The sequence below is a fragment of the Selaginella moellendorffii genome, unplaced genomic scaffold (genome assembly GCF_000143415.4).
Source record: "Selaginella moellendorffii unplaced genomic scaffold, v1.0 SELMOscaffold_12, whole genome shotgun sequence".
NCBI classification, from domain to species: domain Eukaryota; kingdom Viridiplantae; phylum Streptophyta; class Lycopodiopsida; order Selaginellales; family Selaginellaceae; genus Selaginella; species Selaginella moellendorffii.
In genome coordinates, this window is record NW_003314273.1 from 265623 (window position 1) to 279726 (window position 14104).

General features: G+C 47.0%; 3 protein-coding genes, 1 long non-coding RNA gene and 1 other non-coding gene across 9 annotated transcripts in view; 2 read left to right on the forward strand and 3 right to left on the reverse strand.

The window, feature by feature from the left end:
- LOC9659213 (protein GIGANTEA) overlaps positions 1–3329 on the reverse strand; it is a 4241-nt gene extending 912 nt beyond the window's left edge. Inside the window, exons 1-11 of the mRNA XM_024674290.1 lie at positions 3141–3329; positions 3009–3080; positions 2900–2954; positions 2692–2834; positions 2371–2630; positions 2260–2318; positions 1964–2207; positions 1750–1903; positions 1479–1691; positions 148–1422; positions 17–86 (exon numbers count right to left, since the gene is read on the reverse strand). Of these exons, the coding sequence (XP_024530058.1) occupies positions 17–86; positions 148–1422; positions 1479–1691; positions 1750–1903; positions 1964–2207; positions 2260–2318; positions 2371–2630; positions 2692–2834; positions 2900–2954; positions 3009–3080; positions 3141–3227 (2632 nt within the window). The 5' untranslated portion in view covers positions 3228–3329. The remainder of the gene's footprint in view (positions 1–16; positions 87–147; positions 1423–1478; positions 1692–1749; positions 1904–1963; positions 2208–2259; positions 2319–2370; positions 2631–2691; positions 2835–2899; positions 2955–3008; positions 3081–3140) is intronic.
- A 1294-nt stretch (positions 3330–4623) lies between these two features.
- Positions 4624–4697, reverse strand: TRNAV-UAC. The gene has a single exon. It is a non-coding gene; the product is annotated as a tRNA-Val (tRNA).
- Positions 4698–5479: 782 nt separating this feature from the next.
- On the reverse strand, positions 5480–6256 carry LOC112346165 (pentatricopeptide repeat-containing protein At4g02750-like). The gene has a single exon (XM_024674436.1). The coding sequence runs from the start codon at positions 6254–6256 to the stop codon at positions 5480–5482; it is 777 nt and encodes a 258-aa protein (XP_024530204.1).
- A 4791-nt stretch (positions 6257–11047) lies between these two features.
- On the forward strand, positions 11048–12060 carry LOC112346150 (germin-like protein 1-3). Its single transcript, XM_024674402.1, has 4 exons — positions 11048–11329; positions 11408–11544; positions 11608–11744; positions 11816–12060. The coding sequence occupies exons 1-4, from the start codon at positions 11112–11114 to the stop codon at positions 11987–11989; spliced, it is 666 nt and encodes a 221-aa protein (XP_024530170.1). The 5' UTR covers positions 11048–11111; the 3' UTR covers positions 11990–12060.
- Positions 12061–13100: 1040 nt separating this feature from the next.
- On the forward strand, positions 13101–13945 carry LOC112346146. Of its 5 annotated transcripts, none has more exons than XR_002992306.1 (4): positions 13101–13187; positions 13287–13427; positions 13568–13652; positions 13780–13945. It is a non-coding gene; the product is annotated as an uncharacterized LOC112346146 (long non-coding RNA). The 5 variants fall into 5 exon arrangements; XR_002992304.1 differs by having other exon boundaries at positions 13287–13423; XR_002992303.1 differs by having other exon boundaries at positions 13568–13945.
- Positions 13946–14104: the final 159 nt, after the last annotated feature.

A 14104-nucleotide genomic window follows, 5' to 3' on the forward strand; every position in this document is an offset into this window, starting at 1 on the left:
GCATCTCGCGGATTACCTGGGAGCAGCACCACCGAGGTCGCCTTCTCCGGGTACGTTAGCACGACGTTACACACCGCGTCCACAACCTGCAAGGCCAAAAATACAAAGATGAGAAACGAAGCTGGAGAGAAGATCGCACACACACACCTGACGCCATCCCTGCTTGGCTGACGTCCCTTCTTTGCTCGTCGGAAGCTCTTCCGCGGACATGAGCCTCTGCCAGAGCAGCGGAACAATCGCCACGGCCAAGTCTCGCTTTTGCTTGAGCACCGCCTTGAGCAAGTCACTGACCGTGGTGCTCACTCCATTGCAACCGCACAGGAGGTTTGTCACGTCGGAGGCGTTGAGAGACAGTGAAGCGTCCTTCACGCCATCTTTCGTGAATCCACTGATGATTTTCTGCGCCTGCTTGGAAGAAAGTGTGCGCTCACTCAGCTTGTCCGCATAGTTGAACACTGCTTCCACTGCTTTGTCGTTGCCATCGACCAACGCAAGGATCGATGCCGCCTTGGAGCTCACTCCGGGATCCCATTTGCACCGCACAATGGCAGTCAGTGCGTGCGTGCAAGCCCGTGATCTCCCGAGAAGCCTGGATATGTGCGCAGCTACGATGGCCGCCTCGACGAGATCGTTGGGACTGTTGGTGTTCGGTCCAACTCCCGGAGAGAAAGGCTCGACCACCAAGAGGCCTTCGAGAACCGACATCAGTCTTCGCGCTTGGTACGCCGAGTTCGTCACCCCGTTGAAAGCAGTACCATCGGCTGCTGAGAAAGTGCATAGCTGAACTTCACACGCCAGTGCGCAGACCGCCGCAATGAGATACGAGTCGAAGCTTGCAACAGCTCCTCTGTCCTTGTTTGAGCTGTGAGTGCTCCTCTTCTTGCTACTGTCACTTCCATTCCCCTGGCGTAGAGTGTCATGGCTGAGGCAGACTGTGAGAGCGTCCGACAGTAGCTGCGACGCAAGAGCCGGACCAAGGAACGCCTCCGTAAACAGGCAGTGAACCAAGGCACGTAGCTCCGCCATGCCGGCAGGATCAACCCCTGAGCCCGACGCACTTCTGAAGTTCCCGTTCTTCTGTTCTTTCCAGTCGTCAAGCGGGAACGTTCTTCGCAGGATAGCATCCACTGTCGCCGAAAATATCCTTCGCAAGCAAGTTTGAGACTGGCAGCCTTTTGGTACGTGCTCCAGAACACGCAAGAAGGGCCTGAACAACGTCCAGGATAGCAGCGGTGGCTGCAAAGGCGTTGCTATCACCATCTCTGGAAGGTCGACGACGGACTTGTCAAGTGGAATGAGTCCATAGGCTGCTTCCCAGAGCACACATATCCGCCATTCCACGTCGCGGCCATGGTCCCGCATTAAAGATGCCACCCCCTTTGCAGTAGCTTCCTCATTCACCTGGGTTGCCAGTGCCTCCATCTGTGCATGAAATGATACGTCAATGCCTGAACAAAAGCGATGCAAGTTTTCGGTACCTCCTCACTACCATCCAAACGTATCGGAGGTCCATATAGAGGCTGCACGACCTGAGCGCCTTGCGCATGTCCTCTGGGAGGGAAGAGCAGCGCGGGCTGCGAGAACAAACGGAAAAGTAAGGCAGCTGCAGCATCAGATGCAATCCCCTGCTTCATCGTCATCGCTGCACCCATCGGCCTGAGAAAATGAAGACGGAACCAATTCTCAGGCAGCTGCAAACAAGAAAACATCAGCACGCGCTGGGATAATGACAAGGAGAAGATCACGTACTCTGAAGGACGAGCTGCTGTAATCTTCTGCGGCACGAAGTAACTCAACCAGCTGAACAGCAGCGTCTAACGCATCCGGGGCCCATGAGGCAGGGGCCTCGAGAAGCCCAAGAAGTAAACGCTGAGTAGCTCCAGGAGTCGCAATAGCATAGTATCTACGTGGTGGTGGTCAGACATACAAGCTTTAACTTACAACCAACAAGCTCTTGGCTTACCGGTGAAACAAGCGTGCAAATGGTTCCAGAGGTGGTAATCCTGCGACTAAATGCTCGTCCAGGCTAGTGCTTGGAGGTGGAAGAAGCAACGCTGGAACTGCAGCAGCTGTTAAATCCGCTGTCTCGTAACGTAAAACTTCGTCATCGCACACACTGGAAATAACTGCGGCTCCATTTGCAACAGCCCACCGAGGAGTCGAGGACAGTAGCTGCGGATGCTTTCCATGACCTTTGCCGCTAACAGCTGATCACAAACGCAACTATTTCAAGCAAGACAAAATGAATTCGTCACTCACCAGTTGTCGGTGGCCTAAGATCTCCGCCGCCAGCATATTTTCCCAAAACTCCACCACACCTGGCAAGAAATAGTCATTTAGGACAAAAAGAAATGCTTCACTGCTACTTACCAGCGAAAGTAGTCGCTCTTTGTGCCTAATGGCGCAGCGAGAAGGCTGTCTGTGATCCAAGGCGTCAAGAGCCGCTTTGGTGCTCGCCTTCCGTTGTCTGGACTTCCACTTCCGTCTCTGTCCGCCGGGTCCCCACTGTCAGAAGAGCTTCTTTTCTCTCCATCAGCAGAACTTTCAGACTTGTAAATCGGTCGGTTATAGTGTGTCAAGAGGCGCAAGATCTCTCCACAAGCAAGAGCCCATTGCTCTGTCAAATCTCTCTGCAAAAATGAAGTAAACGTTTACAGCGATCAGCCAAGATATGTAATATGTGACTATTACCTCGCTAGAAACACCAAAGACTGAAACAAAAGATCCAAAGGGAGGAGTAGTTTTGCTGTAAGCTAAGGTTCCATCGATCACGCAGGACAGGAGAGGATGCAGGATCGTGTGACCGTGTTCTGGATGATGGAGGACGAAAGTAGCTGCAGGAACAATCCAAACGATCAGACTCCAGGAAAACACGAATCAAACGAAAAATGGGTAGTACCTAGCACGTCGTCTAAAAGGCAAGGTTCCTTGTGTGGATAGTGATCACGAACAAGCTAAGGAAGAAGCAAGAAAAATCAGTGCAAATTTGAGGAGGAGGAAGAAAAAACCTCCGCAATATCTTCAGGAAAGCTGTCCGAAGCAAACTGGCCGAAGAGCTCAACGTAAGCGACAGTCTTGGTCTGTGCAGCACAGAAACTGGAGTGAAATTCTATTCCCAAAAGCAAAGGAAACTGCAATACCTGTCTTTCGTGGAGATCTAGCGGAGGCGCCCGGAACAGCGATGTAGATTTCAGGCCGGTCAGCCATTTCTGCTGAGGGGATGACATAATTCAGCAAGAACGCATCGCGGAGCTGGAATCTACGAGACCATCAACTCGATGCCCACTGGCATTTCCCCAGCAGCGCCTCCCGGAGGAACCCTAAGAAACAAATATTGGCCACAAATGGGGGCGTCAAAGAAACTTGGGTGATGTGATCCACTCGCGGCGACGTGGCAGGCTGTGGTTGCTTCGGCGGCAAATATCTCCCAGCCCAGGCAAATATCGCGCAAAATATCTTCGAGAGATTCGCGTGTACAGCGTGGAAAGATCGAAACGATTGCTCGCCACGTAGCGCCTTGGCACGGTTCGAGCCCTGCCACGATATAGAAAAATTTCGAGAACTGTGTCCCAGACTGAAAGAGTTTTGTGATAGCAACTTACCAACTTCCACCTAGTCATTTGCTATTTAAACGGAGGACATGATTTTGTGGATGGAGTACTTCCAGATTCTCCAAATAACTGCAAACTTTACTTGGTGCTAATGTCTCATTTCTCAGCGGGATCTCATCTCCCCTTGAAAACGTAAAAACGTGAGAAGAAAGCCAGGAAATAAATCGAAGCAGTAGACCTTGGCTGTAATGCCAGCCTCCATGTAGAAACAATAATCGTCCTCTCCAAAAGCAGGAGCAACCACACTTGTGTGCTTGCAACCACAAGGAATGCAGTATTTCACAGCTCCAAACAAAGGCTTGTACCTTTTTCCAGATCTTGTGCTGCTCAAAGTCTCATAATCGCCGCTTTAACTTTCAGAAAAGAAAGTAGCACTATGTAGACAGCCGAGGTCTCACCTGGAAAAAGAGAGACACGGAGAATCTATAACAAGTCAATTAACACATATAGTCTGAGCTTACTCTGACGTAGTTAGTTTGCATTCACACATAGTGTTGGGAGCGTCCACGGAGTCGTAGTTCAAGCAACCATAGTGGCGTTCTCGCTATCATCCAGGAGAGGGAACGACACCGTATCGAAATACACTAAGCTGTGACGATCTTTAGTTTTGGTTTGCTTCGAAGTTTGATCGAAAGACTTCGCCACCAACTCTTTTAAAGAGGTGATCTTGAGCTCCAAACAAGAATTGGAGATGGATGGGAGTATCCTTTCCGCTCTTCCTGGTTCTCCAATCTCCTCAAGTAATACACCGCTCCATTCTCGACTGGAGCATTCTCGTGTTTGTTTAGCACGCTCCAGCTGGAATCCTCTCGGCCAGCTTTGGCCAGTGCTCGAAGATCTAGACCTTTTAGACGACAAACCAACCTCGAGGTACACTGGAGATCTTCAGTGCAGTGTAAGTATAATTAAGGCAAAGAAATTGGCTTGAACTCGTGTGTGTTGCCGCCAAATGCCTTTCCTGGGCATGCTTTATTGTTCCTAACCAACAAGTAAAATGAAGCCAAGAAAAATGTGGCTTCATCCAGGTTTGAACTGGAGACCTTCAGTGTGTAAGACTGACGTGATGACCAACTACACCATGAAACCATTAACAAAGGTATTGTTTGGCTATTTGCAGTTTTCCTACCCAATGTAAGGAAAAGGAGTGCTTTCACATCCAGATTCGAACTATATATTCTCTGTCATCGGAAGGCCGTAGAAGAACTCCCGAGAGATTAAACCTCCAAGCCCCTGGATTAGCGGCTCGTTCCACACCGAGAGAGAGAAGAACCTGTGTGTCGTTGGCGATCCCGGACAGGTATTCTGGCTTGATGCCGATTCACCGTTTCAAGACTGTGGAGAAGAAGTTCAAGGAGCTGCCTCTGAAAACTCCAAGGAGCTCACAGCTCTCGAAGAGCATGAGTATGATCCCAAGAAATTGTAAATCTGAAGAAGCTGGTGCTTTTCAGACGTACGTTCATGCCTAGAAGGATTTCACACAGGATTACCTGATGGCAGAATTGGAAGCCTATAAGATACAGCTTAGAGAGTCCATCCACTTGAAAAAGCACCAGCTTCTTCAGATATACAGTTTCATGGGATCATACTCATGCGCTTCGAGAGCTGTGAGCGTTACATTCCTTCTATAATTGTGTTTCTCAGGGCCTTTACATCGCTGGAAAGAATCTACTTCGCTCTTCACTGGCTCTCGAGCACTTCATGGACTTCGTCCTCCAGCATGTTGCAAAATACATCACGGCAAATTTTTTCCCCCAAGCTTTCCTTCGCTCTTTTTAGCTCATGGAAACGAGGCCAAGTTTCGATGAAGTTTGCTCTACCGGACATCGACATGTGTCTTAAGAATTTTCGTGGCTCTAGCTATGATTCTATTATGATTCTTTGATCCCGACATGCCATTGCGCCATCGTTTCGAGTATATAAAGGGGTCGAGAAGAGAGGAATTTCTCAGGGGAGAGATTGTCCATAGAAGTAAACGGCATGCTCGCAATCCAGTCTCGGGCTTGATCCAAGCATCCAACTCTGCTGAGAGCGTCCACCTTGCAGCTGTAGTTCTCCATTCCAGCTTCCAGCTCGTAATTCATCACCATCGAAACGAAGCAGGACCTCGCTCTCTCCACTTCTCCACTTCGAGCGCAAAGCAGCAAATGGCTCAATTCCCAGGAATTCCAAAATTTTGGAGCTCTGTACGCATGCGAGATCAAATTGGGCTGAGGCATCGAATCAAATGTCCAGGTGCCCGTCTGGGCATATGCCCAGAGAAGCGACGTCCACGACGCGAGATCTCGCTCGGGCATCTGAGAAAAGAGTTCTTCCGCCTTGGAAAGATTCAGAGCATGGAAAAATGCTGTTAGCATTGCGTTCCAAGAAGAAATGCCGCAGCGAGGCATCAGTGCAAAGATCCGGGCTGCCGCTTCAAGATGCCTGTTGTGGACATATGCCGGGAGAATCGTTGTGTAGGAGACTGTGTTGTGCTCGGGCTTACTCTCGAACGCACACCTCTCTTCTTCCAGGTTCCCACTCTGCGATGTAGCTGCACCATTTCTTGGAAATTCGTCGACCACAAGGCTCTTAACCTCACGGTCCTGGCTTCGAGCCCCACGGCCGGCGAAGGCACAGTGTTGCATTGTTTTCCTTTTGCTCGTCATGTTTGCGAGAGATGAAAATCTTTTAGCCATGTCCATGATCGACAGAGTTTGCGGCTCCGAAAGTTTCTTGAGCTATGGGCATCTTCCGGAAGAAAATGGGAAAGCCCTTCACCGAGGAGAGGCGGAACAAACACACAGCAATTCGGCTGCCGAGGATCTACAGACCGTATGGAAATCCGGAGGCCGCACGACCAGGCTCCTGGAGGCCGAGAACCTGCTTGAGGTGAGGACAACCACACCCGAGACAACCGCGAGCTCAAGAGCGTGACGATCCAGGCATTTGGAAAGCGAGGTGGTGTGGAGGAGGCCCGGACGCGTTAGGCATACCAGGCGATCTTCGAGGCCTACGTGTGAACAACGGGCATTGGGAGGAGGTCAGGGACGTTTCTTCATCTCTCCCTTGGATCCAGATGATGGCGGCGTACGCTCGCGACAGTGCAAGGTGGCAGAAGCGAGCAAGTGGATGCCGCACAAAAGGCCCTGGGGCGTACGCGAGCAACGGCCTGGTCGACGAGGACAGTGAGATGCTCCAGAGCGTCCAGCCTCGGATTCCATCGCCGCCAACGCGGTGCTAGCAGTATTCGCTCGCGTAGGGAATGTGGCTGCAGCGAAGGAACTGTTCGATTCCATGCCCGGGCATCTGATTCGGGCAAAGGAGCTGTTTGACGTGATGTTGGTGAGGAGCACCGTCACCTGGGCGTCAATCATGGGGGCGTGCACCCATCAACAACCGCACGGGGCAGGCGCTGGAGATTTCAACACGGAGAACTGCTTGGGGCCAGCAGATGCCCCACCAAGTGGCAAGTGGTCCTCTCGGTGGTTTGTAGCGCGGATTCTCGGCTCCGGTGCGTGGACGACGCTGTGGGGATCGTCCGGCCGAGCGTGGAGCACTACTGCGCGATTGGAGCTGACCGATTGACTGATCGCACTGCTGACCGATTGGAGCTGGGCAACGCCGAGGATCTGGCAGCAGGCACGCCGCGTGGAAGCTGCTACTTGACGGGTGTATGAGATAGCCGAGCCATTCGTGATAGTGACACGTGGCTAGGGCAATTCTTTCCTATCCCACATGCCGAGGCGTTGAATGAGGGCACACGTCGTAATTTGTGGAAGTTGAGGGCTCGCGTACGCGCGGCCCTCTCCAAATTAACTTGTAAGTTGATCACACATGATCTTCCGTGATCCCTCCTGTAGCAACCAGCCCCGGCAGACTGGCTCGGGTTACATCCCCTGCTATAGACAAATTCGGATACCATGGAAAAGAATTTCTCAAACACTGCTCTCCAGCAAGAGCAAGGCTTCACGCCTGATTTGATTCTTCTACATTAGCAAAGCAAGAGATTAAAAAAAACCCTGGGACTCAAGCTTAACAATATTCCTACAAGAAGCTAAGATGAGAAAATCAAGGAGAAATAATTTTGAGATACAGGTTCCAGCTACAAGCGCCCAGAGACTATCACTGGTTCCGGCCCCAAAGCTAGATTGGCTCTCACAAATCAAATCCAGTCCACCCTACCAATCTCAGCGCGTTGCAAAATACAAGTTTTCCTCCGCTCTAGATCTCTGTTCTTTTCTCTTTTGTTTAGCTCATGGAAACGAAACCAAGCTTAAAGAAGCGGACGAGACAATCAACGTGAGGAAGTTTGATCTTCCAGCCAGTGAAACATTACCCCCGGATACCTGTGTGGCTCTTCAGGTTTAGTTTCTATGGCCGGCCAATTTAATCGTGGCCTAAGTCGCCAAAGCTGACCCGTAAATCTTAATACCAAGAAGCATAGTATTTTTGTTTTTTTCTTCCTCTCTTCCCGAAGCACTGGAGCGGGGCTTCGTGGCAGACCATTCTGGAGTGAATTATTGGAGAGATCTGCTCCAATCTCTGGTAAACCTGTTAAACGATGTCCAGGAGCTGAACTTTGTGATCGAAACCTTTGAACTTCGGCCCCTGATAGAAGTTCGCACTGAGGTCCAACATTAAGTTGAGAAGCTTGAGAGACTTTTAGGCAAGAAAGAAGATTTTAAAGAAGTTTATTATGAGAGCTCTTGTGAAAAAATATAGGAGCATATATATCCAAGTGGTTAGAAGGGGAAGAATTTTAAATAGTGAAGGATGGTTTTTAGAAGTTACATAGATTTCCAAATTGCGTTAAAGCTATTGATTGCACACACATTTAAATTGAGTTTTTAGGAGTGGGTGGATTATAAACAGTGATTCAACATAGAAGTGTAAGTTATTATTGATAATTAAACTTTTTCTCTAGACTTAAGAGCTGGATATTGTAAATCTACAAATGATTTAGTCCATAAGCAACTTCAAAACACATGTGGTTTTATTTACTACACTAACCTTGGAAATACTTGATAACAGGTGGTGAAGATGATGTTGCTATGGGAATTTTCACCTTATTTCCAACAAAGTTTATTAAAGATGATTATTTCAACTATAATATTTTGCACTCTTCTATTAGAATTGTAGTTGAGTGGATGTATAGTCAACAAAAAATATAGTGAAGATATTTAAATAAGAAGCTTATCCTTACACACAATTTAATTGCATCATAGTTTGTGTTATTATGCACAATATGATCATAACTAGTAGTGACAAGTTTTTAGATCAGTAGTATCATAGAGACTATGTCAATGTAAAATATGATACTCAATAGGGCAATGTTGCTAAAAGTATTTTTAAATCTAAATTTAAGAAGAGTCTAATGGATTATATTTTAAATTTGTATCAATAGAAAAATTACATTATCTTTCTATCCACACTAAATTGCTCCTTCAAGTCCTACAAACTACTGCTCAAACATTCCCATATCCTCTATGACTTGAAACTCAAATGTTAATCATCTTTTGTTGTTTAAACATTAATTGTTTATAATGATCTTTTGCAAGTTTCATTTGTATTTCTTGATTTTTCTTTTGTTATCCCCTCAATGCCCTTTACGTTTTTAGGATGGTGTCAAAAACAAGAACACTTAGATATTCAATTTTACTCTTTAGCACATATTGGTTTATATTGTTATCGGAAGTTATAATGCAATTTTTATGCAATACATTCTTCATTGATTATGTTTTAATAGTTTAATTGTCCACTTGAATTGTTAAACTCCTACTTTTTAGTGCCAATGTAATGTCTCCCATTTATCTTGAGTGTTTATACTTGTTGACTTTGTAGCAAGTGCCTTGATAGAAACAAGCTTTCTCAGTGGGGTGACCAAAGATCATAAACTGCATCTTACTGAGATTTACCTCCATGCTTGTGAGAGAAAAAACTCACTGGGAATGTCGAGAGTTTGCTGCAGTCAATGCTATCAACAAGAGGTGATCTGAGTACAGTAGCCCTTTTAATATCGATTCCAGCACGTCAACGTAAATGGCAAAGAGAATTGGTAGCGGACATCCTTGGCGCATGCCTGTATGCGATTGTACGTGGGAGCACCAACAATTTGTAGCTGAACGGTCTGATAAATCTCAATGATATCCGCTACAAGCGGTGTGGGCACTTGTATTTCCAAGAGGCGCTGAATGAGCAAACGGCGGAAAGAAAGAGTGTGCAGTTCCTTTTGTGTCAAAGTCTCTCAAGCAGCACATGCAATACAAGCAGCTGGTCAATACAAAAATAGTGCCTCCTGATTGTGCGTTCAAGTCCTTCTTGTCCATCCAATCTGCCAATTGTTTTTCCACAAGGTGGGCAAAAATTTCGGCAAAATGCTCGCAACAGCCAATATTTTATAGTTCGAAACATTTGTAGGGTCTCCTGCTTTATAGCACGGAATGTGTTCACAACCAAGGAAAGCCTGCTACCAAAACCTGATTGAACAATGAGAGCAGCCACTCTGCCACCCAGCGGGACCAGCAGCCCAGAGCATTTCTATCATAAACCCAAAGTCGTCAGGAGCTTTATGCATGGGTAGATCAAGGATGCAATGACAACCATGATGAATGGAACTATGCATGAACTGGCCTTTAGCACCTTCATATTGATTGCTTGGCAATTTAGCTGAAATCCAATTAACTCATAGGAAGTCAAAAGTTGTTTATAATCTTTTTATACTCTGATACAATTGGATTTATCCACGTCAGATAAAAGATCAAGTCAGACATAATTTCCGGACTCACCTAAAAAAAAAGAAAACCTTGACCTCTCTAACCCTTGATGAATGGGCAATATGCCTCCACTATGCCTCCACGGCAACCTTGTTGGTTATACCAACTTCTTTGCAGCTATACAAAAAAAGTCCTTTTGGAGTACTAAGGAATGCAGCTTCATTTGCCAAGCCCCTCAAACTACGCCATTCACAACTCAAGGAATGTGTGAGTGACGATTCGATGGTGGCTGCATTTTGAAGCGGTCTTGGATTTGTTTGGTAAGTCCACTTAGTGCGTATCTTTGTTTTGAATTCAGACGCAGAACATCGAGTGAACAAAAAAGATGATAAATTATTTCCCTGATCTCCCAGGTGTTGATACGTGGAGGAAGATGTCATAAAAGATTGTGTTAGGAGCAAGCAAAAACGCAGAAGTTAAAACAATAGAAATGGTTAGTGTGTCAGACACCTGTGAGATGTATGCATTCGTAAAATCTACGTCTTGGCTGTTTTTATTGACTAGCCGAACGTGCCTGGTCAAGTAAAAAAAAAAAATCGAAGTTACTTGTAATGAATCTAGAAACGTAACCAATACAGACAACGCGTGTTTTGGAGATTTTAATGCAGACTTTGAAGACTTGCCACAGTATATAAACCGCACTCTCGGGCACATTTATCATATCTCTTCCATTTCTCCCTCTCATTTTCTCTTTCTGTTTCTCTTTTGCTCTTCAAGATCTCAAGATCATCGACATAATCTTTCTTTGATGGAATCCAAGAAGTTGATGCTGACGGTGATGATCCTGAGCGCTGCCGCTGCGAACGTGTTTGTGAGCGCTGCCGACCCCGATCCGCTGCGAGATTTCGAGGGATCGGGAGCTCTCAGCAATTTCGTGCTGCGAAATGTGTTCAAGAATGGCGATGTGAGCAATGGACCCGGTGGCGTTCGCGCAGCGATCAACACGACACTCTTCCCAGGAATCACGTATTTGTCTTCCTCTTTGCCTTCGCTCGATACCACAATTCTGATCCATTCATAGTTTTACTTTCTTTTTTTTTCCAGGTCTCAAGGGATAACTTATGTACACTTTAACATGGTTCCCTGTGGAGTCAATCTCCCACACACTCACCCTCGAGCTTCCGAGCTCCTCACGATGGTCTCTGGCGGGCCACTTCAAGTTGGATTCGTGGATACAGCCGGTAGGAAATAAGATTCTCTCTTTGTAGTTTGATCTTATAAAGAACATATGGGTGATTTTCCAGGAGTACCACGCATCAACCTCTTGTACCCAGGCGATATTACCATATTCCCACGGGGAACAATGCACTTTGAGATCAACGTCGGCACCAAGCCTGCGTTTTACATCTCGGCTCTCAACAGCCAAAACCCAGGAACTCTGGTATACAAAAAACTTTGCAAGCTTCCTCATTATTCTCTATGTTTTTCTGACCCCATTTTTTGTGTGTGTAGACAAGTGCTAGTGCTCTCTTGAAGATCCCAGACAGATCCTCTGCAACGGCACTCAACGTGGGACTGGACATCATACGGAAGCTCAAGGCAAATATGCTGCCATATACCCCCCGCCTCGAGTTGGCCCCGCCAGCCGTATGCGTTCCCGGCCGAGACATCACCACTATGATTTAAGAACATTCTGAAATGAAGCTTTCTTCGTTTACATTCTGTAATTAAAATGACACTCTATCATTGAAATGATCCATCCTTTGGCTTTGCTGCGGCTTTCAAGTTTTGATGCCTTGCTGCTGCTGATCTCCTCGCACCCCTTTGACGTCTTTGAACGCACAGAAATTGGAGTTTCAACTACAAACTCAACACTCTTTGCAAAGTGATCACCTGGACAGAGAGCGGTTTACACCAATTCTCGTGCTGCTGCTGGATTTCCTGGATACAAACCAGTCTCTTGCGTGAAGCTACCCGGCAGCGCAATTTCCAAGCAATTCGCTGATTGAGGCAATAGGAAGCGTACCATTTCTCAGAAAAAAAGCAGCAATGGCGGACCGACAATCACAAATGCTATGTCCCGTTTTCTGAATCGAGGATTGGAAAGCAATGCGCATACATTCACAAGAATATTCGAAGAGATTTAATGTGGTTTGCAAAAAAGGGACAATCCGCTATAGCCAAAAATAAAATAAAGTGGATATTTTTCTGTCGCAGGCGCCGCAAATGAATCCATGGTGCGCGTGCATGAGAAACAACAGAAAGCTCGTTCTCGTGGTATGGATTCCAGTGACCGCATGGAACCGGACCATTCCCAGGTTGCCATTGAACGAGTATTGCAAAGTTCTCAATCAGGTGAACGAAATGTCAAGCAACATCGAGATCGTCGTTATCAGGCCAAAGATTGACCCGATCCCGATTGCTATCAACACATCCATGATGCAGCCTCCAACGAGTAGAGTTCCAGTACCAGCACGAAATAAACAACATTTTGAGGTCATCGTCATCTTTTTGGCATGTCGGCACCGTAGAACACCTCTAAAAGTGAGACCCAGGCTGAACAACTGGGCGTTATCACCGCTGCCGAGTTCTCCACAAAGTAGATCACCCCGTTCTTGTGTGCCGTGAGTTGTGGTATTGGTATCGCGAGTATGTGAATTCGCGATGCAGTGTCACTTAAGATCACCTCTCTTTGATTTCTGTTTCAGTATAACCATTGCACAAACAACGGATATTAGTAAAACTCCGGGGAGCTGCAATCAACCTCTCACCACGTTCGTCACTGACTCTAGCCCTCAAGAACCCTAAATTTTCACTTTGTCAGGGTTTTAGGGTTCTTTGGATCGGGAGCTCGCACTGGCGGATCGATCCATCCGGCATGCCTGTGAGTAGCTTTGATGGGACACGCATTTGCGCTCGGTGATTTAGCCCCGGGAATTTGGGGGATGTCTTATAGAAATTTCCTCTTTTTGTTGCCTTATAGACTGAGCTAGAGGCACCGGGAGTAGTGCGCTATTTGCTGGGAGCTGTGATCATGTTTACTGGTGTGATCCTGCCACTGATTTTCATGCTGTTTCGGAATCGCCGTGTTCCAAGCGCCGCTCCCTTTGCCAAGCAGACGTAGGTGCGCTCTCTCTCTAGTATATTTTTTTCTTCTTGCGTTTAAGTCCCTAGAAGTCTCTTGAAGTCTCTCGTGGCTTCTGTAGTTCTTGGTTCCTTCCCGGGAATTTCTTACTACCTGCTCGAATCTGTGTTGTATTGTAGGCCATTTTGAGTACCTCGTTCCAATCACTTTTGTAAATTTACTCCACCTGGCCGCACGAAGTTCCCAGGTTTTTGAAAGAACCAGGTTTGTTTTACGAAGGCCTCCTCAAAATGTTGGTAAAAGTCTCTTGATTTCTGGTCTTTTAGCGTGAGAGTTTTCGCTTGTTTCATAACTCATAGTAGTAAGCACAAGATCACAAATTGCTTTTCAGGCGTTGAAGATCATTCCCAGATTCTCATCTCCAGCTTCCTCAAACCTCGTCTCAGAATTCCAACTCGCGAGGCTCGCTTCAAAACAGCATATAAGTCGTCTAGGAGCCCTCGACTTGTTCTCTCTGTTCTTTAATTATTGGATAATGTGACTGGCGGTAATTTTTAATTTGGCGGGAAGCTTTGAAATCCCGTCGGCGCATTCCACGCACAAAACAAACGCGCGAGATTGTGAGTCACTCCACTCCTTAATTGTGGTGCGTGAATCTTTTCTTGGAACTCCTCCAGCCCTGCGGTGGCGGCGGCGCGACGAAGGGCGAGGCAACG

Coding starts and splice junctions, on each gene's coding strand:
- LOC112346165 (XM_024674436.1), bottom strand. CDS start 6,256: ATGACGAGCAAAAGGAAAACAATGCAACACTGTGCCTTCGCCGGCCGT.
- LOC112346150 (XM_024674402.1), top strand. CDS start 11,112: ATGGAATCCAAGAAGTTGATGCTGACGGTGATGATCCTGAGCGCTGCC. Junction 11,330..11,407: donor ACACTCTTCCCAGGAATCAC/GTATTTGTCTTC, acceptor TTTTTTTTCCAG/GTCTCAAGGGATAACTTATG. Junction 11,745..11,815: donor GCCAAAACCCAGGAACTCTG/GTATACAAAAAA, acceptor TTGTGTGTGTAG/ACAAGTGCTAGTGCTCTCTT.